This window comes from Scatophagus argus, chromosome 14, assembly GCF_020382885.2.
Source record: "Scatophagus argus isolate fScaArg1 chromosome 14, fScaArg1.pri, whole genome shotgun sequence".
Classification (NCBI taxonomy): domain Eukaryota; kingdom Metazoa; phylum Chordata; class Actinopteri; family Scatophagidae; genus Scatophagus; species Scatophagus argus.
In genome coordinates, this window is record NC_058506.1 from 2,051,898 (window position 1) to 2,078,334 (window position 26,437).

Sequence of the window (26,437 nt, forward strand, 5' to 3'; positions counted from 1 at the left end):
AAACATCCCAAACTCTGCAATGTGAGCATTTGCCTTACACGATAGGAAATATGACTAATAGAAAACCATATTAGTTTAGTTTTTTTCAGTTTTGAAGTTCATGAACTAACTTTACCCCACACCCACACTCTTATACTGATGCAATGCTGTCTCTCTTTGGTACACAAAGTACGACAACTTGGGGACTGACTGAACTAATCCATTGAGTGCTGTGTAATGATTCATTCAGTTTAGAAATATCTTAAAGCAATGAACAGAGTCACATAGCATGAAGCACATTATCTTGTAAAAACCCCAAGGTAACCTTGCTTTGCCTCCACATCACTTGCACTTGTAGAAAATGAGAAAGATGTTTACTAAAAGCCCAACATGAACCTATTAGTCTTTTCCCCTGACACTAGCTCAGTGTTTTCACCTCATCTCAAAACAAAATTTCTGCTTATTCCCAGTTTTTTAGACATTTTCATAAATAATAATAAATGCGTACACATGCGCAAACGTGTATCACTTGCAGAAAAGTGTTTTGACGTATCAGATGAACCTACAGTTGATGGAAAATGTTTTCAAATGATCATTTCAGGCGGTACAGTGGCTGCCTCCATGCAAAACATTTGAAGAAGTTGTTGAGATGAGATGTTGAACATGACCTGCAAGCTAGCCATTTCATAATGTCAAAAGTCAAATTAACAGGAATAAGTAATAGGCGAAATAATCTTTCTTCTTAATGAATCCCATATGCTAAAACTTTAGACCTTTCACTAGTGCATCACCACAACAGACTTCTTTCTTGGCAGCATTCATTCTAGTGACATGATTTACTTATGGAGAAGGAAGGAAAGCTACACTCAATACCTTAAACAGAACACAATTCTGAAGGTAAATTAAAGGGAAATAAAAGGTTGTTAAGCATTTAAACAGTATAGATATGTACAAAGAATACACGCACATAGAGACTATGCATAAATAGGGGCTTTCTGGTTCACACACACATCCAAGTGGAGATCAATTATTTATCCTACTGCAGCTTGTATTATCTATCATTGAGCACTGTATACATATACTGCATATGAAATACTTCAAAATACACTAAATTCCATATCTCATGTACTGCTCTACTTAGAGAGTGAGGAGTTCTGGGAGGGGTTCAGAGTAGAGCTGCTGCTCCTCTGCATCGAGAGGAGCCGGTCGAGGCGGTTTGGGCATCTGCCTAGAATGCCTCCCGGACTTCCCCCTGGGGAGTTGTTTCAGGCATGTTCATCCGGAAGGAGACCCTGGAGCAGACCCAGGACACTATGGAGGGATTACATCCCTTGTCTGGTATCAGACGAGTTGGTGGAAGTGGCCAGGGACAGGACAGTCTGGGCTTCCCTACTGAGACTGCTGCCCCCACAACCTGAACCGTGGAAGAAAATGAAACGCTACGAATGTACTGCAGACGTACTTGCACTATAATCTGAGTATAACAATGCATGATGGTGTGCACTCGCCAGTTCTCGGCCCTGTAATTAAAGCTTTATGGCCATGATAGCTTTGACCCCCACAGAAGCCAAGAGCGCTGTCTCCACTTGACAGCTATAAATTTAGTGCAGAGTCAAAGGGGTCACTGTCAACAGTCTGCTTTTCATGGTTCTCATTATTCTCAATGCCAAGTAAGGGACACTGGACAGCTAGTAGAAGGTTAAATGTCTAACCTCAGTATTCACGGCATCAAACCCATACTGAGATTGGACTCATCCTGCACAAGGCATGCTGCTATATTTTTGTAAAATTGAGGAGGATGCCATTTGACTGCTGCTGCTGGAATATACTGCTGTTTCATTGTGAATGCTTAACAGAATGTTGTCTGAGATAAGTGGGCCATGTGTCATAATTATCCCCTCCCAGTGAGTATACTATTAGAGGCGTATGCGTTGGTTTTTCTCCTGAAAGGAACGAATAATAATGATAGAATAATGATCCTGAAGTTGAATGCTTAATTTTATTCCGTCTATCCAAAAGTCTGGAGGCCCATTAAGTATTGCTGGGCAGATTGGCCTATTTCTCAGATGAAAAGCTAGGTTAAAAGTGGAGCTTGCTTAGTTTTCCTTAAACATTTGTATCATAGCCAAGACATTTGTTTGATTCATCCTCACCTCTTTAAACATGTATGAAAGGGCTGTTTCCTCAGGTGACTTGACAGATGGAAATTGCTAAATACTGCACTTTCATCACTGATTCTTTATTGCTGGATTTAAAAAAAAGAGCATGCTACACTCAAACATATGCATCATGATCATATGGTACACTTAAACTAACTTGATGGCAGTTAATTGCAAATTGTCATAAAAAAAATGTCATACAGCAAAAGGGCATTTCTGTGTAGTGTTCTACATTAACTAATGTTAAATATTTCACTGAGCACAATTCAGCAAAAATAAACAATTACTGAAGAAAAAAAGAAATAGATTTACAGGGTTGACAGACTTTTTATGTCCCTATGTGTAGAGAGGAACTGACAGGATCACATTGGCAGTGAACAATATCGACTGGCCAATTACCAACACTGGCGGCATGGTGGCTCAGTTGTTCCCATGGATACTTAATAGAAAGCAGATATTGTGTTTGATTCTGACAAACTTGCAAAGATCCTTTTCAAAGCAAACCATAGGTCTTTAGATTAACTGCGGTTGGTGAACTCATGCTCATAGGAAGGTAGGAAAAAAACATCAGAGTTATTGAAAAACCTCTGATCAACTTTATTACCAGTCAACAAAACAAAAGAATACATGCTGTTTGCTGTGATGAATCGAACAAGTTTAAAGTGTGAGGAACTTTGCTTTCATACTGTACTGAAATGAATCACGGCTCAGTAGGTTTTATCCTGTTGGTCTGTGGACACTAATGCAAAGATGAAAACATATAATGTTTCCATAATACTATTGATATCTGGCACTTTTGCACTGTTTGATGCCAGTGCTAAAATCTGAAAATCACCTTGGAATCAACATTTCTAGCAATTGCAATGTGTCAGAATCTCACATCTGGTATGGTACTTGATACCAATCTATCCTCTCTAAGCTTAGGATGTGAAGTTCTGTCTTCTCACTCCTCCATCTAACATCTCAGTCAAACAGTGACAGGTGATGGTGAGATATCAATTAATGTAACACACTTACACTAGTTTCAAAGAGATTTACATGCAGACAGATTCACACTGGTAAATAAGGACTAGGTTTAGGAATACATATGTAGATGGAAATGAGGTTACGCGCACTTGGGAACAAAATTTATTAGACTCATGTAAATGACAGGGTGACCCTTTTCTGAGTTGGTGGAACCTAGTTTTAAATCAAACTGGGCAAGTAAAACTGTGCCTTGAAATAAATAAATAAATAATCCCCTGTCAGTTGGCCAAGCCTGCAGATACGTCAAAGTGCCCCAACATACAAAAATTGTGTTGCACAAGAAAACAAAAATTCTGGATTTAGATTGAAGACTGACCTTAAACTAATTACACTCTACGGTGTCTTAATTTGTGGTCAGGAGTCACCTGGCAACAGTCAATCACTTCAGGAACCACCCATAACTGTCTGGCTAGAGTGCAATGCTTCCCCACATCCAATATTATTTTAACCACTTCCACACCTGTCAATTATGATATAAAAAGATTATTTGCTGCAAATTGTGCTCAGATTTAGTAACTAAATATCATCTGTCACCTGCCAATACTATTTCTATTTCCATTCTTCCCATTTATAAAGTGAATGAAAAGCTCATTTGGCATAAACTGAAACACTGGCATGCCCCATTTGGTGCATTTAATGGTCAAACCTCATAAAGGTACAGTATCTCTCTCCTTTTTTACAGACATCAGATGCCTGCTGTGTCTGGCTTCTTCTTGTCCTCTTTAGGGGTTTTTGGTCAATGATCCTGACAGTGGCCCTGGTTTCCCTTCTTCAAGCTGCTTTTATATAAAGTTTGAACCTCTCTGCTCTCTTCATTTTGTTGAGTTGAAAGTTAGCCATCTGTGATTGTAGGACGAGTTAACCTAAGCCACTTGAGACAAGCTCTGGATGAACATCTAATTCCTGGAACCTAGGGTTCACAAATCAAAAATACTAAAAAATAAGTTGCCTCCATAATGGTTAGGCTGATTTCCAATAAATAATATAATACAAATAATACAATAATAATACATAAATAAATCACCAGGGAGGGATGATTTTACAGAGTTTTCACCTGTATTAACCAAAATGTTAAAAATGCAAATAAAAAACTTGGCAGAAGCTATAACAATAAAAATAACTGCCAGTTATAACTTGATCAGTCAGGCTTTATACATGAGAGGCAAGGAAAAGATAACATAATGAAATTGTTCAAAATAATGACCTATGCTATAAAAAAGAATACAGCAACGGATTCTACTCAGCCTTGACACACAAAACCTTTTGACAGAGCCGATTGGCTGTTCCTTCACCAGACTCTAGCTGTCATGGGCTTCTATCCAAACATTTGCAGATCTGGTAAAATAATTACACTTAGAAGTCTATGGTGAGAGTCAGTGGATGCTGCTCAGAGCTCTTTGCTATACCAGTGTCACAAGTGACTCTGCCACATCCATGCCAGCCAGTTTGTAAAGCCTGAGAAATTATGGGAAAGTGGCAGAAAGTGGATAGCCAATCTAAGTCCAAAGAACTGATGTCTGGAAAATGGCCACTATATCTAGACGGGAAGGTAAAATTTTGTTGGTCCAAAGAGGGATGAAGATACCTTGGAATCATTATTACTTTGCTTTCCTCTCAACTATTTAAAACCAATTATGGCAGATTGTTGGAGGAAAAAAAAGATTGAGATTTGCCCAAGAGGGTGGAGACTGTGGGAATGAATATGCTGCTGAGGTTAGTATATTTATTCCTTTCTCTGCCAGAGAACAACTTAAAAAAAAACAACACTTGAAGGAGAATGATGGACTCAACCTGTAGAACCTTAAACACTATTACTGGGCAGCACAGCTGATAAGACAAGACAGGCCCACAGGCTGGATAGTAATACACTTTAACAGAAGGATTCCTTGAGGTACTTAAGCCAGTCAAAGTGGGGTAAAAAAATTAAAATCCAAAGTGAATGGATAAAGTTCAAGCTAAAGTATGGTCATCTGGAAGGGAAGGAAGGGAACTCACTACCTCAGTATTCAGGGCAATGAAGATGAGTTACTGTTGACTTACCTTCATTCAAATTAGATATATAATTTAAAAAAATGTACTAAAAGATGATCCTCTGTCATAGACAAGTTGTTTGAGGGAGAAACCCCAAAGTCATTTGAGCAACTGCAACTACAACTTTATGCTACAAAGCTCAACAACAGATGACACCATGGAGATCAGAGGGAAATGAAAAGTGAGAGATAACACATAAGAAGGAACATAATCTATAACATAATACATAATAGTGCAACATGGAGAAAATTCACCTAGAAGATTAAAATCTTTCTTTTTTTTTTGCCACAGAGGGACGCCTCTGAACTGTGTTGTAGAGGATTCAGACTGATTAAAAACCATACTCACATCTCCTGGGATTGCCCAAAAGTCCTAGACTGATGAAAGGAAATTAAAAAGGGGATTAGCTTGATCCTGGATATAGATATATAGCATTTATGTCACGTTTCCACCAAGCAGTCCAGTTTAGTTCGATTTTGCATTTCCATTGATAAAAGCTGTGGATGGTACCAATAGAACCACTGCATTTAGTCTGTTTTTGTTACTGCTCTGTAAAGGTTCCAAGGCAGCTGAGTCAGTAGTAAAAGGGGGAATTAAAACACTGCAGAACACTGATTGGTAAGAGAGAATCACTGGAACTAGTTGTCTCGTTGTCTGTGCTCTGATTTTGGATTTCCCACATTCTACAGTTACTCTCCACAGTCTTTTGCCTAGCTGCCTGCAACCTTTTCTCATGCAAAGCTTCTCATTTTTTAAGTGCTGGTAGTCAGCGTACAGTGCAGGGACCTGCAGGTTCTCAAGACCAAGAAAAGTCTTATCTGTTGTTCCCCAACTGCTGGAAAAGGTAAAGGCATCAGTCCTGCAGCCTTGGTAACAACACACAACCTACATTTTAAGTAGCCTACAGTCTGCAATAGAAACACAATATAGTTCTACTCCACTCTACTTAGTGGACAGTACAAAACTTTAGACATACTGTTTTATCAAAAAACCCCCCCCCCCAAAAAAAAACGAAAGCTATTTGTTGCTTTGGGTTCTTGGTGTCAATTTTGTCAAAATTTTGTTTTTTTTTGTTTTTTTTTTATTTAACTTACTTAATTAATCCCAAGCTGGGAAATTACTTCTCTGCATTTAACCCATCACTGATTGATGCAACATGCAGTGAAACACACAGGAGCAGTGGGCTGCATCAAGCGATCGGGGAGCATATTGGGGATTAAGTGCCTTGCTCAAGGGCACATCAGTCGGCTAATGGGGAGTGGGGACATTATCACTCCACCACACTCAAATTTTTCCTGCCGAACCTGCGACCTTCTGATCACAAGCTGCTTCTCCAACTTCTAGGCCACGGCTGCCCCCAAGTTATTTATCATGCTTTTTATATGGACCAGATTTGCAAGAAAAACAAATATGACCCTGTAAACCCTGTACATGTAAGGCTAATTGAATGTATATGTAAAGGAGATAGTTCATTTATTTATTTATTTATGTTTGTATGTGTGGGTACACGCCAAACACACAACAATGACCAATTGTTTTTAATGGTACATTTATGAATAAAGGCCCTGGCAGCCACATGTTATTCAGGGACTGCAACAGAGATGAAGAAGCTAAAGTACCATGCAACTATAATCTACAATAGATTTATCAGTATTTCATAAGTGTCTAAATCTAACTGGGGAAAAAGCTTATTTTATGATATTTCTTGTGCATTTTTTCTTTCCAGGATTCAAGGCATTAAACAAGTTGTCTTTCTGCTTTTTATCATATTGAGGTGAAAAGTGTGATTTTTATAGCTTGTCCTCAACCCTCAACTTCATATTTTTAACGCATGATCATTATTATCTATACCTTCCTTATGACTCACTGCACTTTAAGCCAACCATTAGGCTAGGGTCTGACTGCCAAGACAGTAAGAGTGTGAACGATAAAGGTTATAAAGTAGCTTACACCAGGAAATTAATTAGATCCTGTCAGGATTATGGGCTTATTATTTAGACCAGGTTACCGTCCTCCCACACACTGAAAAACCACAAGAAGTTAATCACATCAAGGTGTATCAGAACAAGTTGGTAGGCAAAGGCAGCAAGCAGGATAACAACCAGAGGTATCAGCAACCTGGTTTCAGTCAGCTAACAAGGCTCACCAATCTTCACTTTTTATTTACACAGCAAAGTGGTAGTTATAACTCATTTTTTAGTCAACCGTTTTTATGGTAAACAGAATTGAATTTTTTGTCAGACATTAAATTTAAGAAAGACCCACACACTTGATATTCTCTAGGACCTTTATTTTACATAGATACTGTCACTTCCATCAAACACTCCATCATATTTCTTTGATAAAAGTAAGAAAATAACACATGCATCTTTGCAAAGGCATTCCTGTTCGGTTTTATGGTGAGTGATAAAACAGCTCATTATCAGATCCTACTCTTGTAGCTCTACAAAGTGTGTTCGGTAAAGTCTGGTTCTTACTGATTTGCCCTCTACAAAGTAATCCAAAGACAGGGATCAAAATACGTGGATCAAACTCAAACTCAACACTGACCTCCTCAATTATACATCAACATCTCTCACATACACTTTCAATCAATAAAGGTAACTGAAGGTAATGTAGTAACTACTGTCCTGCACTGATAAATAATGAAATTAGTGCAGTTATGCAAAATAACAGATGATGATGATAATAACAATAATAATAATAATATTCGATTATAACCAAATGTATGCACTTAGACTCTTTTTGTCTGGAAGTCATTTCGAACATGGACAAAATGCATTTAATGACCAATCCATCAAACAAACACAAACTGTAGGACAACTCAAGCACGTTAGCACTTAAATGTCTACCACATTTACCTAAATTCAGTGAATGCCTTGTAACAAAACAATTTCATAAGCTGTCAGAATTGCAATGAGTAATTCAGATTTTAAAGTCTGAAAAGAAAGCTCACTGGAATCTGATTGGTACTAGGTATTGGCAGAGACCCTTGGTTATGTGATCTTGCTGAATATCAATGCATTTCGAACTCATTTCAGTCCCCACAACATCTAGCGCTTCAAAGTTATTAGCTGTTTCATGGTACTTCTGCTGTAACAGCCCAAGTTTTTAATCATTGTGCTGTATCAACAGACTGCATTAGAGTTCTCCAAGACTATGAAACTGCCTCCCAGAGTGTCAGAGAGGAAGTTGTTTATTTGGACACAGATGATGGTGAGTACCAAGGAGAAAGGTCATACCTTTTATGGGATAATGTTCTTCCATAAAGAAAGACAGAGAGAAACAAAAACAAGCTAAGGTGAACCATTTTCTGATAAACAAGAAAAGCCTTCTGCTAAATTGCATTTATTGATTTTCTGAAGTTAAATAGTATTTCAGAAATGTTTTACAATGGTTTCTTGGTTTTTCCTCCTGTTGGACCTCCATTGATTATCTAAGCCATAGCTTCACAGAATTTCTCTGGGTGACTTGGGGCACTACTCCTCCAGTTAGAAAAATGGCCTTATGACCAGATGACACACAGAAAGGGTCCCCATGGATCACTCAGCAGCTGTCAGTTTACTCTGAATGTTTTGCTGTAAATATGTCTCACTTTGGTAACACTAAACTTAACTGGCTGATTTAATCTGAAGTCTGGTAACAATGACTTGAGCTCTGTCACAACTGGTTTCATTCATTCATTTATTCATCTTTTCTCACATTTCTTTTAAGTACTTGTGACATTTGCACATGATGTGATGTAAAAGCTACCTAACACTCTCCTCTCCCCCAGCAATCATTGTCAATATGCCCTTGACAGTGGAAGTGAACTCCCTACTGCTCCACCGGAGTCTCTCAGTGGCCAACAGCTGAAGATTGTGGCTACAAAGGACAGCTCCCAAGTGTGAATTAACTGTGTGAATGTGAACGGGGTATTATAAGTTTGGGGGGTCAGCCATGGCCTGGATGTTGGAGAAGCAAAGCTGCTTGTGAAGAGCTTGCGAGTGATTAATCAATGCCCTGTGATCCGTGTACAGGTACTAACAGGTGCGTCACATGACATGGAAGGAATTAATAAATTAATTATCCTTGAAAATCATTACTATAAAATAGAAGAAACACTAAAATCCATATCATATGTAAAGCAATTGAAAAAAACTCCAATTAATATGAATTCTCACATTAATATGAATATGAAGGTATTGAAAATAACATTGGCTTTGTGTTATTTAAACAGCCATTTATTTAACATGGTCATTTGCCTCATGACCAACAGCTTTACCTCTTGATTAAACCTCTTGCAGAAATTGTGAATGTGTCATTCTGTTTTTTTCTAGTTTTAACATTAAACAAATGCATGAGCTGAATGAATGAATGCAAGTAGTAAAACATGGAATTAAGGCCAATTCACTTACACAAAATTCAGAACATGAACATGATTCCCAAATGTGATTAATAGTGTGTGTGTGTGTGTGGGGGGGGCTTATCAGTGTGAAGCTAAATCAATTCAATTCATTACAGTCAGTAGTTTCAGCCACTTATTTGTCTAATGTGGTATGACATTCTTCCCAGATGACTCCTAGTCAGTTTTATCCATATTAATGAGCGCCATCAGCTGGCAGACAGAGATGAATTCCCTCCCTCCTTCCTTGTCTTCAGACAGTGAAAACTGTTTGCAGTAACAAATGAAGGGCACTTATCGATTTCAACGTGCTCAATCCAGCCACACCAAAATGATGTACATTAAAGTGTGATATCAATCAGAAAGGCAAGCAATGTGGAGCAACGTCACACCAGAATGCTGGTTTTGCTCAAGATGGATATCCTTGATTTTTAAATGGCATCCATTCATTTTAAATAAATATTGTAAGCTTTAACATAAAATCGACATCTGACTGAGTGCTGTCAGCATTTAAAACCTGATCATAATGTCCATTACAAGTTGCATGCTAAGAAAGTGGACTTAGCCTGTGTAGCTTCCAGTATTTATGCCTGTCAACTTAGCTAAAGAAGAAAGAGTCAGCCCTGTGCAGTTTTCATGGATCTCTGATTAACACTGAGGGCGGAAGGGGGCACTGCAAATGGTCTCGGAGAGCAATAAACAAGTTGCTAATCTAAACATAATCACTGTAATGCACTGTCTGGTACATGACAGACGTGTTCATGGGAAGGCTTTCATATTGTGATCAGCTTGTAAGCTAAGGCGGGGAGCCAAGTTCCATTTAACAGCCATATTTACTGCATTTTGTTACTAACTGTCAACTGCAGCTGCCTGGTTTATGTTTAAATTGTTTCATCAGGATTAGTTAAGTATCCTCACCCTGCTGCCCTTACAAAGCATTTTGAACACAATGAAAGAGCAAAAATATTACGTCAGCTCTTTGCTTGATTCTAAGTATAGCTCAGCTGCACTATCCTTGAGGCGGCATTGGCCAGACAACAGAATCAATGGGAGGCACTTTCCTCTGCCATATTCCTTCATTAGGGGGATCTGTTTTGTTAGAGGACCAGCGGCTGGGATCCAGGACCCAAGGAGAGGTGGGAGAATTAGGAATGATTTGGACTGGTCACAGGAGGCCTGTACTTTGTGTTGACAGATGGTCGGAGACATCTCATTTCTGAAATGAGGGAGATCTAGAGTGGAACGGACAAAGAGTGTAGCACACAAGACCTCAAGAGCTGCCTTAATGCTCACCAACAGTGCATCAACTCATATGACAGCGCTTAAATGTGAAAGCCTGAAACGATTTAATTGTCATTCCCTCCTCCCAATGTTTTGCAACTCTAGTGACTCTAGAAAGTAGTTATTTTTTATGATTTCCACTTCCACCTTGACCCTGATGTGCCCCTGACTTCTCTGACGTAAAAGTTTGTAAATGTAAACCTCATGTCCACAGTATGCTGACACAAAATGTACAATCTTTACTCTCTATACCTCGATCACCTCTGGAGAGAATGCCCTACTTTTTCAGAATCCGATACTCATGTTCTTGAACCTGAAATGACTGTGACAGTAAATGGACCAATAACAACCATTACTACAGGAAAAAAGTCATACATAAGCTCCCTTATGTCCTAGATAATCATAGTGACATTAAAACGCAGTGATTTATGCTACAGAGGCCAGTAATTAAGCTAAGTTACACATTAACTAAGATCTAAACATACATATCTTCACACATCACATGTGAAATATTAAAATGGCATGCCATGGCATGGTGGTGTGGAGGTTAGCACTGTCGCCTCACAGCAAAAGGGTTCCAGGTTCGAATCCTGGTCTGGGCCCTTCTGTGTGGAGTTTGCATGTTCTCCGGCTTCCTCCCACAATACCAAAAACATGCACATTAGGTTAACTGGCTACTCTACATTGCCCCTAGGTGTGAGTGTGTGTGCACAGGTGGTTGTCTGTCTTTGTGTGTCAGCCCCACAATTGACTGGTGACCAGTCCAATGTGTACCCCACCTCTCGCCAGTAGTCCAGCCCCCTTGCAACCCTGACAGATAAGCGGTATAGAGGATGGATGGATGGGTCTTAGTGCTGATAGTAAGTTAGTTAAAATCAGGGTAGGGAAAAATAATTGCCAGTCATCCCTTTAATTGTCAATATTTAGTCTAATCGCCAATCAGCGCAAGTTAACTAGTGACTGTTAACAGCACTTGAACCAGAATGAAACAGTCTGATTTGTCATGACACCCGACATAACTATAATTAGATCAGTCATCAAACCATTAGGCTTACTTTCGGTCTGTACAGCCTAAGTGCTGGGCTTTAAGTGTAGAGGTAGATGAGTGGGAGGGTTGAGAACTTGCTAAAAAGAAAAAAAAAAGGAGAAATATAGGTGGGAGAGAAAGTAGCAGAGTGTAAATTACCTGGCAGAAAATGACATGAATCTAAGGTGTTGCTGATGAGTATTAATGATATCAGAAAACTGCAGCCAAACATGCACAGGGAGGGGACAGCAAAGACAGGCAGTAACAGATGTGACTGGCTCTCAGAAGTGGAGGATCAAGTTGGTGCAGCACGGTGCATGGGTTCCTGGATATTAAAAATTAATGACTATCTCAGTGATTTACGACAACACAGAAATACTGAAACCCAACCTCTGTAAGATGGATTTCTAGGGAATGCTTGAAAAAGACTAATGCCCCCCAAACAGACTATTGGAGAAGAGGACCTCACACCAGTCCTCAGGTATATCCAGTGCTCTATCTCTATATGGAGAGAGCCTCACTACTGATTCAGTAGACATTACATGGATGTCTGTAACACTTGGAAAAACTGTGATCAGTCAGATACAGTATCATGTATCATAATTCCATACCGTATTTCCCAGCTTGTCCTGCCAACTTACTCTCTACTTTAACTTTCTTTTTCCTAATATTTGACCCTTTTATAATTTTCCCAAATTGTTGAAACTTGTTTCCTGAAACTATAGCTCAGTTTCTCAAAACTCTTAAAACAAAACTGAAAACAATTAACCATTGATGAACGGATGGACAACCCAAACAACGTAATGTCATAATGTATCACCAGCACAAGATACAATAGATGTGCAGGAATGTTTTCAGAGCACAGACTCGAACATCCTCAGAGAGGCTGCCAACCAGGAGAACCACATCCATCCTGTGTAAAGTACATCATCAGTGACGTCAGACACATCAGCAAACGTGTTGATGATGAGATGCCTATCTACAGAGGATCAGTGAGGTTCCTGCACACAGCCCAAATGACATGAAAAGACAATACCCACAACAGTAGCAGCCTGTTCGCCCTGTCGCCATCTGAAAAGCGATATAGAAGTATTCACTGCTGTACCAGCAGACTACAGAGCAGCTTCTTTCCCCAGGCTGTGAGACTTTTCAATCCATCTGTCACACTAAACCATAAATATTTGGTTTTTTTTACAGTTTACATCATCAATGTGCAACCCTGAGTTGTAAAATAAAATAAACCTCGAGTCATATCTGAGCACAACCAAGAACAACTGAATAATACAATTTGTAGTTAACACATCCAATAATAATAGTAAATAAGATAAGATAAACCTTTATTAGGCCCGCAGTGGGGAAATTCTGTGTCACAGCAGCACAAGGATAGCAAATGAAAGTGCAAGTCGGAAGATATTAACACTATTTTTTTTTTTTTAAATATTCATATACATTTACATTATTAGCAGTAAGAAATTATTACTATTGCACTTAGGAGATGGGGGGATTATTGCACAATGAATTATTGAAGTTCAGCTTGTGGTGGAGTGCATGGGGTCTACCAGGAGCGGTGCTGGTTGTACAGTCTCACAGCAGCAGGAAGGAAGGACCTGCAGTAACGCTCCTGCCACTGAAGGAGCTGCCCAGTGCTGTCAGAGGCTGGTGCACGAGCTGAGAGTCGTTCTCCATCAGAGAGCACAGCTTGGCTGTTATCCTCCTCTCTCCCACCATTTGCACTGCATCTACACAGTGGACTAAACTGGCAGTTTTGCACATACAGGGTTTTTAATTTTTTTTTTATTATTATTAATTTTTTTGATCAGCTTTCCCTAAGGGTCCGCTCTGGAGCACCCACACGATCAGTGCCGATACCTTGAACCTTTAACCTCTGCTTGTGTGTCTATACTGTACCTTGCAAAAGATGTTTTGTGAGATAAGAAGCTCCATTCTGTAACACTTCTAAGTATATAAGTAGTGTTTTCTTTGTGGTTTTACCAACTCCAACTGAGTGATAGACACAGGTCATTGGCTGATCCTGTCACATTAATTCCAGCCACATTCTCTCAACTTTCATTCACATCACGTTATTTAATTAGTCAACTTTTTTACTTCTGAACCAGGACTCCACAATGGCAGATATCCAAAATTTATAGACTCTTTTTTAGGATAGGCCTAAAACAACATCCCTTATTTCCATTACAAGTAAGATTTTGATATCTGTAACTGATAAATAAATAGACGTGTACGTAGATGACTGTCTGATTTAAAATATGCATCTAATAGTAAGACTAAGTCCCATGACAAAGATAAGCTGGAATTTTTGTCCTTGCTTCATTGCTTCTTTTAAAACAAAGGCTAAAAATATAACTAAGGATTTTGACATTTCATTAAGCAAGGAAATCATTTTTTCCTTCAAGGGTTCACCCTTGGCTTTATATTTTTTTTTTTAGGCTATACAAAAACATCCATGAATAGACAGGAAAAAGTGTGGGCTTGTTTTGTCATGACTGGGTGGGTTTCTGAAAAGTATTGTTGCAAATGATATATCATTGTAAGCTCATGAGCAAAAAAAGAATAAGCTCACCGATTCCATTCCCATCACCCTCCCCTTAGGCTTCCCTTTGCAAGATGCCCTTGTCTGCCCGTGACCCTGATATCATTTTTGGTTGTAAGCAACCTATTATTGTAGACTGGGTTCATTGCGGTGTTTCGAGTCAATGTCTGAAGCAGGATCAAAAAGAGAGGCAGGACCCAGTTAACTGCAGCTTACAGTCATTATGCCTGAGCCAAAACAGGACCCATCTCAAAGTAATTCTACACTATTTAGCTGATAATTTTAAAATATGAATTCAGTGTTGCAGAGGAATCATGCTTGTTTGAAGTGTACCAATCAAAACTCGAAAACTCTCTAGTTTAGATAAGCAGAACTGCGAAATCCTACTCAGTGAAAACTGTAGCTTACTTTGTCTCTGAATTATTGAATGTGGCACATACACACTAAAACCTTCATCTTTTCAACAAAAAAAACCCCCTGCTGTTATGTCTGTTTGCTAACCAGAGAGAACGACTAACATGAGGTAAAGAACATAGTATTAGAGTATTCCCCTACAGTATTTTAATATATCTTAAGCTCACATATTTATTTCTTCATGCAGACATTTTCCAAACAGAAGTGATCAGCAAAAGATGCACAATATTAATATGTGTTAAAAGCAGAATGAAACACTTATCCTTGGCTTTTTGTTGGGAGTCGCTGAAAGCCTCACAGACTTTGGTTCTACACAGCTTTCTAAAAAGGATACAATTAAGTGTGTAAGCCTTTGTTTCATTTCTTTTGACTGAGCTGGAAATCAGCAATTCAATCACCATATGAACCACATCTCCCCCCAGTGATTCAAGGAAGCATGTGTAACAAGTTCTGAGTGACGGTATTATAAAATACCACCTGGAAATAATACGCACCTGCTCATTAGAGCCGTGTACTTCTCATCAATCCTGAGTAAGATGTGAAAATCCCAAGGCTGGCAATTGCTTCAATATAAGCCAAAGTGACATGACCTCTTAAGGTTTCTGAGGCTTCAGATATAAATATTTATTCGTTTCATATCTCAATACAAATACTCTTTACTTACGCATATTAGGCACAGTGTGACAACATATCTGAAAAAGTCTAACTACAGAAATAAATGAAATAATTCTTTTTCTCCATGTCATGTCATGTAGCCATGTTTAAAGAATGGATATAACTGATACATTGGCAGTAAAAATAAAAATCTTAGTGTTTGTGATGAAATGTACAATTTACTCAACTACTTTAGTTACTTATTAAAATTAAAAAAGAATAGGAAAAAAACACTGATACTGATAATCAGAAAAATGCTGAATATTGGGCTCAACAAAAATGTTTACAAGTCATTTGGTGTGGAAAATGTCTGAAAAAAGTAACAGGAAAATAGATGACATTTAAATACGTTAAAAAGCGATTCAGAGATTCGATAAAGAGATTCAGTTTACAATGAAATTATTTAAATAATTATTAAATATTTCACTTTTTAACAACGTTTTTCAGCCCTAAAGTTTGTAATTATTTGCCCTTTAATTTGATAATTTTCATTTGATTTTACTTTCATTATTAAGCATAAGAAGTTAATTATCTGAACTAAAACAAAAAAAAAAAAGAAAAGAAAAGAAAAAGAATCTTCTCCTCAAACTCAAAGACAACAAGGTAACACATTAAGTTTGCTCGAGGCTAAAATCACCTTTATTGCCGGTTACTGGATCAATAAAATCTGGGGTTGAGTCCTGTTGCCGCTGAGGTGAAATGGGGAAGTGGTATCAACTATCAAGGTCAGCTGGAATCAAAAGGCTTACATACATTGCCAGTTACTGTCATTTGGGCCCCAAGTTGCACTTTTATTAGTCAACACTCCAAACTTGTCAAAATCACTCAACACAGAACCAGAAGATAATGATGAGCAAAAAGGAAAGAGAAATTCTGCAACACACTCACACCTTCCTAATGCCAACAACAAGAAAAAGATATATTGGCACAGCAAGCAATTAAAGTCACACTCTTCTGCAAGAAAGAGGTGTCAATTCTGGTGTAACTGCACGTTTACACTGACAGGCCTGCCACGAGTTGCCACTTGTCTCTTCATAATCTGCCTCACAAGGTTAGAACAAGGACTGAGCCAAGGGTCAGTACACACTACCTCAGCCATCTCTGGTGTTAATCTATCCACTAGGGACAGATATTTTCAAACCTGTCCTAAAAAACATATCAGCAGCAGAACAGCAGTGTCATAGTACTACTCTTCATGAGAGAATGAGTGGCTTGCTAAAAGATAGCCTTGCTGTTATTAAGTCTGAATGGTAGGTCTTCAGGACAATAAGAAAAGGATTTACCAATTGGAGAGCAACGAGGCTTCAGTTCTGTGTCTGACCTGTGCCACACAAGCTGGACTGCCATCACCCCAGGCTGAATGAAAAGCATTTTGTCCAGGTCCTGTCTCCTCGACACTAGCAGTGGCTCGATCAGCACAGAATTTAAAAAAAAAAAAGAAGAAGGTATGGCTGGTGCAAGGTGACTGTGGTTACCAAACAGAGCAGATCAGTCCTATGAAATCCTGTCTCTGTGGAAACAAACACATACACATGAAACGGCTCCCACACAGTTGCAGTGGTTCACTTTGTACATGCAGGCAAATTTTTAGTCCTCAGCCCATGTACTGTTACAGGTCAAAACTAAATGACACTGTCGAACGGCCCGGAGACACTTAACACTTCCAATGTTCCAATAAACACAGGCGGCCATGACTGCAGGTCGGAAGCCAGCAAGGGTTTTTGTCCTTGTCATTTCACAGGTGACTCTGCTTGGCCAGGGCATATAACAGCCCGTGTGTTTTGCCCTACCAGTGAAACACATCACACACATCAACCATGGAGTTAGCAGTGACTGCAGTGTAGAAGAAAGATTCAGTTATGGGGATAAAGGGGGTAAAAATCTACAAAAAACAACAAAATATATTAAAATTTAGTCAAAAAATGTATGTAGCTCTGCTAAAAAATGTAATTAATAATTTGAAAGCATAACCTGGGAATCTTTGCACGAGTGGCATTCATTGCTCGGTGAATAGTTTGGCTGTTATGACATCTTTTGCATGTGTTCAAATACAAAACTAATTCTTCCACATTTTAAGAAGTGAAACAGAACAACTTGACAAGCTACTCATGTGCTTTATAGTACTTTCACTCTATTGACTGCTCGTTTTATTCAACATTACTATTTAAAGCCATTTGCAGGAAAACAGAATGACCAGTGCGATGTTGTACACTCGTTTGTGGAACGTGGGAGTAACACACAGAACCTCCATGTGCTAAAGCCAACGCAGGAAACAACATGCAGTGAAGAGCTTGTGCTGCTCCCACTCATCAGAACGTACATGCTTAAATAAATAATGTGGTGTACCTCTATGTTGATTAATTTCATTTAACAAAGAGGTTAAGTCATGCTCTATACTCGCTCCATTGCCCACACAACCAATAGCAGTGAGGCATTCCACTGATTTACAACTAGAAGCAATGCCCTCTGGCTTCAGAGCTGGTAATAACAATAGCAGTAATATTACTGAGAATCTCGCATACTGCATTATCTCACTCACATTATGCAACCGCACCACTTGACTTGCACCTTAACTGACACCACTCCTAATTTGTTAAAATACACTTTGATGAACTTTCAGCCATTGCTTCAACACCAGTCATATCTGTTAGGTACCCAGCTTCCCACCTTTCAGCTAACTGAAATCAGATATGTATTACAACTACCACACTGACAGAATACTGGCAACATTCCAGCCAATTAAAATCAATTATTCACAAAGTATCAGGGACAGCCAGACATAAATTAAATTACAGATACCTGGAAATACCACTTGAAAGACAAATTGGCATCAACTTCTTGTTCCTCTATAATGTGTCACTCAGGCATTTTATTTTCCCTGGTTATCTCAATTTCTAAAAAAAAAAGAAGAAAATGTAACACTGCTAAGCAAAGCAGTGTTGAATGATACTAATATTTTACATCTGCTTAAGTTCCTGTTGGCAGTGGCTTTCTTTATGTGAGAATGACACTGCTTTATGTTGTCTTACTAACACAACCCTGCAGAAATAAAATAACACCCTAGGAATTTTGCCAGCTACAGGAAATTACTCAGAAGCAGCAATCTTTCATTTAAAACATTTTGCCAGGATCACAGTGATGTTGTAGTTTCCCATGCCTAAAAGCATTTAACCCTTAAAAAATGTCTCTGGATGGGCTCACAGCACAGGCTCGAATGAATATATCACCATTTAAATTCCTATTCATGTTGGTAACATGAATTACTTTTACCTACAGATGTCACAAACATGGCAATGTGAGATACTGAATTCAAAGCAGCAGAAATGGCAATATTATATAATAAGCCTTGCTTATATGCAGATCCCAAATGCTGTATTTATTCAGAAATGTAGCAGCATACACAAATAAATTAGTTGACTCAAGCTGCATTTTCAGATAATATGTTCAAATACAAACACAGCAGTGCCTACCAATTTCTAGTCTCATCTTCCCATTATGTAGATCACATCAGAGGTTAACACCACAGCTGCCCTCCTCTCCAGCCTGCTCTCGAAGGCCTCCTGCTGCTGGCCAACCTCCCCGAGTCCCAACCTCACAGCCAGCTGCCTTTCCAAGCCTCTGCCTGTTGGGCGATGAGGAACTTAGAGAGACAAACATTGTAGAGGGTCCTCACAGCATCAGCCTCAGGGTGCTCCGGGCATGCACCGGTTAGCGGTCAAAATGTGCAGACAATGCTATCATATACCAGCTCCACAGGCCTTATTCCCACCCGCAGAAGCTGGGAAGCAGGATGAGAATGATGTGCTTTGATTTCTTTGGTGCTTTCAACACAATCCAGTCCCTCCTGCTTGGGGAGAGGCTCACAGCGATGCAGGTAGATAGCATGGTTTCCTGGATTATGGACTGACTAGCTCTCTGACATGCAGCAGTTCATCTTCCTCCAGGGCAGTGGACTGAATACACTGCAGAGCAGAGCAGGGGTGCCCTGGGTAACTGCATTGTCAGTTTTCAGGTTCACACTCTACACCTCTCCTTTAAAGATTCAAGTCAGGGTCATGGCAACTCCATAAGTTATTTGATGACTCCTCCATTATGCGGTGCATAGGTTAGAGCAAGACAGGGTGAACATGGGTCTGCCTAAAGAGTTCTGGCAGATAGTATGAGACAACCATTTGCAGCTCAACATGAGAGTGACAAAGGAGCAAGAAGTGGTTTTCAACCAGTCATCAGCCAGGAGGGGAAGAGTAAAATGATTACTTGGATCCAACAGACCACTTAACAAGTCCTCCTAATCAGAAAAGCCAACAGACATTCGCTATAGCTGAGCATGAAGACAAGATTCACAACCTTGTGAGAAATATTGGGACTGCTCTTTGAGGCTGCACAGAGCAGAGCAGAGAAGACGGGCACTAAACTGAACTCCATCTTGGACACTTTCACCCCTTCTGTGGTCAGCTGGTACAGCTACAGTGCATGATCACCTTCCACCACACCCACCAAAGGTGCAACAGAAAGCTGTGTAGCTGTTCATCTGTGTCAACAGTCATCAGACTGTACATTATTGTTTTTCCCAAATACCTCATATCCCAGTTGCCTTCACTTTGTTAACAAAAACTATGAGGAAACATGTTGGTCAACAACCTCTTTCTCCATGAGCGAGACAAGTCGATGATGACACCCACCCACACTTAGAAACTTTGATTACATCAGCATACAATATTGTTGACAAAAAAGAAAACTAAAATGTAGTCTAAAAAATAAATTTAAAAAAAAGTTTGACAAAAAAGAAGAGACAAAATATGATATACTGTTGAATGTGTGTCACCACTGCTGCATGTGTCAGTCATCAGCAGAAAAACATCAATGTGAATTTGTAGCAGACAAGTATGTAGGCCACTGTATGGAAAACGCTGATATTGCATCTAATTTGCAAGATTATTTATTTAAGCCAACAGTAGGAGTTTGGGTTTAAAACTAGCAAGTTACTAGCAACAAACTTACTAACGAGTGCACTGGGTGACATATATCACCATTTTAGTGTAATGTAAAAAATGTTTTTACTGGGCAGCATGGTGGTGCAGTGGTTAGCACTGTCGCCTCACAGCAAGAGGGTTCAAGGTTCAAATCCCAGTCTGAGCCCTTCTGTGCAGAGTTTGCATGTGTCTCCTTGTTTGCATATTCTTCCTCCGGGTTCTCCGGCTTCCTCCCACAATACCAAAAACATGCACGTTAGGTTAACTGGCTACTCTACATTGCCCTTAGGTGTGAGTGTGTGTGATTGTCTGTCTTTGTGTGTTGGCCCTGCCATTGACTAGCGACCAGTCCAGGGTGTATCCCTCCCCTCGCCTGTAGTCAGCTGGAATAGGCTCCAGCTCCCCTGCAACCCTGATGGATAACGTAGTATAGAAAATTGATGGATGTTTGTCCTTCACATTACCATTAACACAAATCCAACTGAGCACTAAAAGGAATTTGGATGCATTTCTTAAATTGATAGCATACGGCCATTAGAGCAGCCACTTTCTGAAAAGCTGCATTCTTAATCATTCAGCTTAGGATTTTTATCAGGTGATGATAACATAAAATCTAATCTAATCTAATTTTTGGACTAAGGCAACTAAAACTTGACTGAAAAAGGCATGAGGTTAACTTAATATGATTAAAAAAAAAACAAGGACACTGACAAATAGAAAACAATTAACAAAATATATAAAGAGTATATCTCAGCCAACTGAACTGCACTGCCCTGCACTGACTGCTTGAGGTACTGAACGTGCAGCCTTTCATAGACATGGTAATGTGACCATATTACAAAGCAGCCACATTCACATTAGTCTGTTGTATAGCACATCATTTGCAAATCTTAATTGTAAAATTAAACAAGCAGCGAAGTGTTAATAACATCTGTAACACTGTGCAGATGTGTGTTCACTGTTCAGCATATGTTGAAAGTTATGACTTCACACAGTCGTGAATCCTTGTTTTTAATTATTCTGTTTATTTTTTTTCATAGGCATATTTTTTTGTGTGTTTTATTAACTCTGTTTACCTTTGATCATGAACACTACAGTATACATCTGATTTTTGTTTTCATTTAAATATAAAAAAAATATAATAAACAATTATGTTAGCCTGTGGTGCGACCTGTCCAAGATGCTGCTTTAGCTAATGTGTTGATGGACTGTTCATGTGTTAATATATTGTGCTATTCAGACCTTTTCCAGATGTATTTTCAGTTAAATAATACAGTAGGCTGTGTTTGTATGTGATAAGTAAACACTGTGTTTGTACAGTGTAAGACTGTGTCTGTACTGTATGTATATGTATGTGTGTGTGTGTGTGTGTGTGTGTGTGTGGGTTGGTGGAGCGGGGTCCTATCTCACCGCCTTTCACAGAGATGCTGTGTTTCTAGCACCACACCTGATCTATTCCTATACAAAAAACTATGTGAAACCCACAATTTATAGTTAGGAATCGATAGAAAGAAAAAAATTATCTAGTGGAGGAGTATGATGATAAATTTGGAGATTACACACACACACACACACACACACATACATACTATATAGGTCTGACTGATAACTGCCAGAAATAGTCTATCTTCCAAAACATTTCATGAAGTGTAACGAAAACAACACAGCCCTTAAATATAAAGTCATAACTGCATTTGTATCACACACACAAATCAATAGGAACACAACCCCTCCCAATGCTGAATCTGAATGTCTCAGCTCTGTGCATCCTCAACAAGACATTAACCAACCGAATCAATAACATCCAAGGGCAATGAGCAGAAGAGGCTGCACTCTTTCCTCGCAGCATGCCGTTTTAACTTGCAAACGACACCCATGCACTATCATTAGTCACAGCTCATGTTTTTAATAGAATAAAATAAAGCAAAATAAGCATTCGTGCGTTGTTTATGTAGGCTGTGATGACCTTTGGTAACTCCTGAACCGTTGCACTTGGCTTGGCTATTTAAACCAACACACGCCGCGAAGCAGGAGTCAGTCCCCACGGCGAGCAAGGGGAGACAATTTGAGCGTTGTGACAATGAAATCCAGTTTAGGACTTACTTTAAGACGGCGCCGTCCCCCTGTCTGACGGTGATGTTGTCCTTTAATACAGAATCCCCGCTTCTGTCTGGAACTCCTGCAGGTACAAGGAATAACAATTTAAGTCCAAGGACGACAAGGCATTTCCCAGGCACCGCCAAATAGCCACAAATTCCCATGTTTTTCAGTGACTGCGCAACTTCCAGGAAAACTTGAACCGTCAGATATTCCTTTTGCGTGTTGAGCTGCGGATCGCAAAAAAAAAAAAAAAATTCCACTCCACAAACAAGATGCAGTATCGCCTACTGGAACTGCGGACGACCTGCTTTTATTCTTCTTATTATTATTATTTTTGCTCCAAGTAAACGGGCTTGTTGTGAAATAGCTAGTGTTCGTGTCGAGAGGCGGAAAAAAGAGTGGAAAGTGACTTCGGATCAGAGCAAAGCACGGTATTCGTGAGAGAGATGCGCGCCGTCTTCTTCGCTTCTAACTGTAATCGCCGTGAAATGGTTGCTCTCGGAAAGATGCATCAACCAAGTCTCTTTCTATGTTTTTTTTTCCTCCCTCCTCTCGCTCGGTGTTCTCTCTCCTCCTTGCCTCACTGACACTGTACAAAGCTGTGTACACTCAGAGCAAAAAGCTGAATTTTCTTCAGTATCTTTTTTTTTTTTTTTCCCCGTTCAGGAAGCTTCAGTCTCTCTCTCCCCCTTCCTCTCTCTCTCTTCCTCTCTCTGATCGCCCCCCTCTCCTCCTCCCCCCCGCCTCTCTTTTAATCGCCAGGTAGCATCACTTGCCTATGAGGACCATATGGTCTGCAGCCTGCAGGGTTCTAATATTCACAACGCTTTGAGAAGGTGGCTCCCAAACTGGGGTTCACGGACCTCCAGTGGGCCCTTACTGGGTTTTACAGGAGACACTCTTATTTAGCAAATAAACAGAGGATTTCACACATTTCAGAGTAAAGTCACTGAAACAATACCAATCAGAGGATGAATCATGGAGGCTAAAATAAGCTTCACGCTAACCACTCGTCTCAATGAGCGCTGTAGTACATCATTTATTTTGTTGATGTGATGCTGAATGATTTATGTCACAGAAATATATTCATCTTGATATATTCACAAATATCCACCCTCCTTTTAAAGAATTTAAATGTATTCTATAATCTTAACCTTTGTATGACATAAATCAAATAAAAATGATTTTGATTTGGGGGGAAAAAAAATAAAGATAAAAAATGTTTTTCAGTGAAGGATTGTAGCCTTGCCCATCTATTCATATTTCCTTACACCTTTGACATGACTCAGGGCACAACTAAGGCTGGGTTACCAACCAGGCAAAGCAGGTGAATGACCTGCTGAAGTTTCCATCAATTTTTTTTTTTCAAGTTACAAGCCCTCAAAATGACCCAAAGCAGTTCATTTTAATGAAACCTCGTCCCATTGACCTCCACATGGAAAGAACTGCCTACCATCTTAGGAAAGGTAGAAACTGAAAACTTTTGTTCATTTTTGTACATTCTTTAATTCTGCTAAGTTGCGCTAAAAATTAAACATCTGACACCATTTCTGAACTTTTTTTTTTATAGTCCTCAGGCCTTGCCTTTGTAAGGTGTATTTTTTTACTAACTCAGTAGGTATATTGAAGGTAATTTATTCTGAAATTGTCACTTCATGTGTTTGTTTGATGGATAGGGTGAGAAAAAGAGTAACTTTTCTGGAAAGGGTTCAAGTTAATAACTGTCTGAAGTTTACTGACTTTGTTTACTAATGTGCTTCGCCACTGTTTCTCTCCTTCCATATCTGTATTCATAGAGGGGATGCTGGCCACTAGGGATGAGAGTGGCACTTTGCTGCTCATCTAACAGCAGAATTACTATGATAGTCTCACGAGAACACTCAACAACATAATTTCTTTAGTTTAATAATAGTCTGGCACTTTGTTTAGGGGACAGTTCACCCCAATTTAAAAATACGTATGCCTTCTGTTGGTTGTGGTCCTATTTTCCCATCTAGATCGTTTTGGTGTGAGTTAATAAAATTCTGGACATATGGGCTGTAGAGATGTCTGCCTCCTGCACTTTGCTTGTGGTGCTCAACAATATACATATGAAAAACCCAGAAAGAAATGTTTCTTTCCAGTAATCATTACCGGGTTACTCGACATAACCCACAGACCTTGTTGAGAGCAGACTGATGTCCTTCTCTGCTGAGCTCTAATCTTAGCTGACTTAGCTTGTTTAGCTAACCTCTCTTTCAAGAGTAAATCAACACTTCCGTCTGCAGTTATACAGGGAGAAAATTTTCTACATGGACCGTCCCTTCAAAATACTGAGAGATGGGAAGCGACATATTCCTACACTGACAGCTTTGGATGCCATCTCTGGGAAAGATACAAGTGACACATGGGATTGTTCTTGTCTGTTATCCAATGTTTGTGCAAGTGTGAAAGCACTGGCAGTTTGTATATGTAGGCTAGAGTCTGCAGTCTGTTGTGTGTTCATCACTCTTGTCTCACATACAATTGACTTCACAGTAAAAGCCTTTCTCTTAACAATAAACACGCTAAGTGCAGTTCATGATACAGTGCCAAAAAGACAATTATATCTCTTAACAGGTATGAGGCTTTCTCAAGATTTTATGGCCCACTTTCTGGCAGTCTCAACAGCAGAAGACAGAAACTTCAACACGGTGGAATGGAAGTGGACCTTGGACTGTCATTAACAATAAAATTTATCATCCACACTGTGCTGTGTGCATATCCCAGTTCTCTCGCTTCCACCACGCCACCAGGCAGAAGCTAATACCCCTGACGAGACAAAATGACAAACCCACATGATTAGTCATCATGTTAGGCTTTTGCCTGAGGTCCGCAGCCCAATGCTTGCAGCTCATTGCATTTACCAAAATGTTGTTAAGTGTATTCGAAGCTTGTTATTGAGGAATTGTTGATGATGTTTTGTGCCCTAGAAATCGGGCAAAGATAAGACTTAATTAAAATTGTATCTGCCTGGGATGCAACACAAGTCCTGGCTATGTGCGCGTTCTAATGATTTTTAAATTAAAACCCCATACCTGACCTCAGCAAAATTTAAGATATGTGGGCTTAATTAGAGTCAAGGGTACAGGGAGGGAGTGGGCTCAGGCATTTGTCCACAGACACCATCCTTAGTCAATTAAAGCTGCAACATTTGGTGATGTGTTTTTTTTTTTTTTTTTAACGCCTTGGTGGCTTCTTCTATCAATTTACTGGGAAGATAAAAAGGGTTAATCACAAGACCATCAAGAGAAAGACGACAGAGGCACAGGTTCAGTTCTGCACAGCGGTGTTTGAAGGATAAAACGAGACTGCAATACATTTCAATCATGTCATGTGCACTAGGATTTTGACCCTCACTGCTCTGCCTTACAGCGGGTCAGGTGCTTCCAATGACCTTGCCAAAGCTCCACCACAAGGGAGGGTGCCAAGCATGCAGAAATGACAAATTAGAATGGCATTGTTTGTTCCACAGCCCACATGAATCACTTGATGTATCACGCAAATAAAAACAGGCAGAGGGCAAAAGAAAAAAAAAAGCTTAACCATGTGGCCTCGATCAACTAGCCATGCTCTAAAATAGGAGGTGGGCATATTGATTTTAACATGCTCAAATGAACAAAGCCATTTCACTTAGATCAACATCTTTTTGATTGGCTGCAGCTATATACAGTCCAGCTCTTCCTGCCAGTTTGTGTTTTTCATTTATTTTACTTATACATGCAGTGACATTCACATAATTTCCTGCTGCAACACATTAACACCAGACTCTGGGTGGTTTATTCAAACAATTCATGCTAATCTCCATTCATATCATGCAGGGATGGGTAGAGCTAGCAG

General features: G+C 39.4%; 1 protein-coding gene across 1 annotated transcript in view; it reads right to left on the reverse strand.

Annotated features, from left to right (window-relative positions):
* opcml (opioid binding protein/cell adhesion molecule-like) overlaps positions 1 to 23,249 on the reverse strand; it is a 160,940-nt gene extending 137,691 nt beyond the window's left edge. Inside the window, exon 1 of the mRNA XM_046410194.1 lies at positions 22,583 to 23,249. Coding sequence (XP_046266150.1) covers positions 22,583 to 22,740 — 158 coding nt within the window. The 5' untranslated portion in view covers positions 22,741 to 23,249. The remainder of the gene's footprint in view (positions 1 to 22,582) is intronic.
* Positions 23,250 to 26,437: the final 3,188 nt, after the last annotated feature.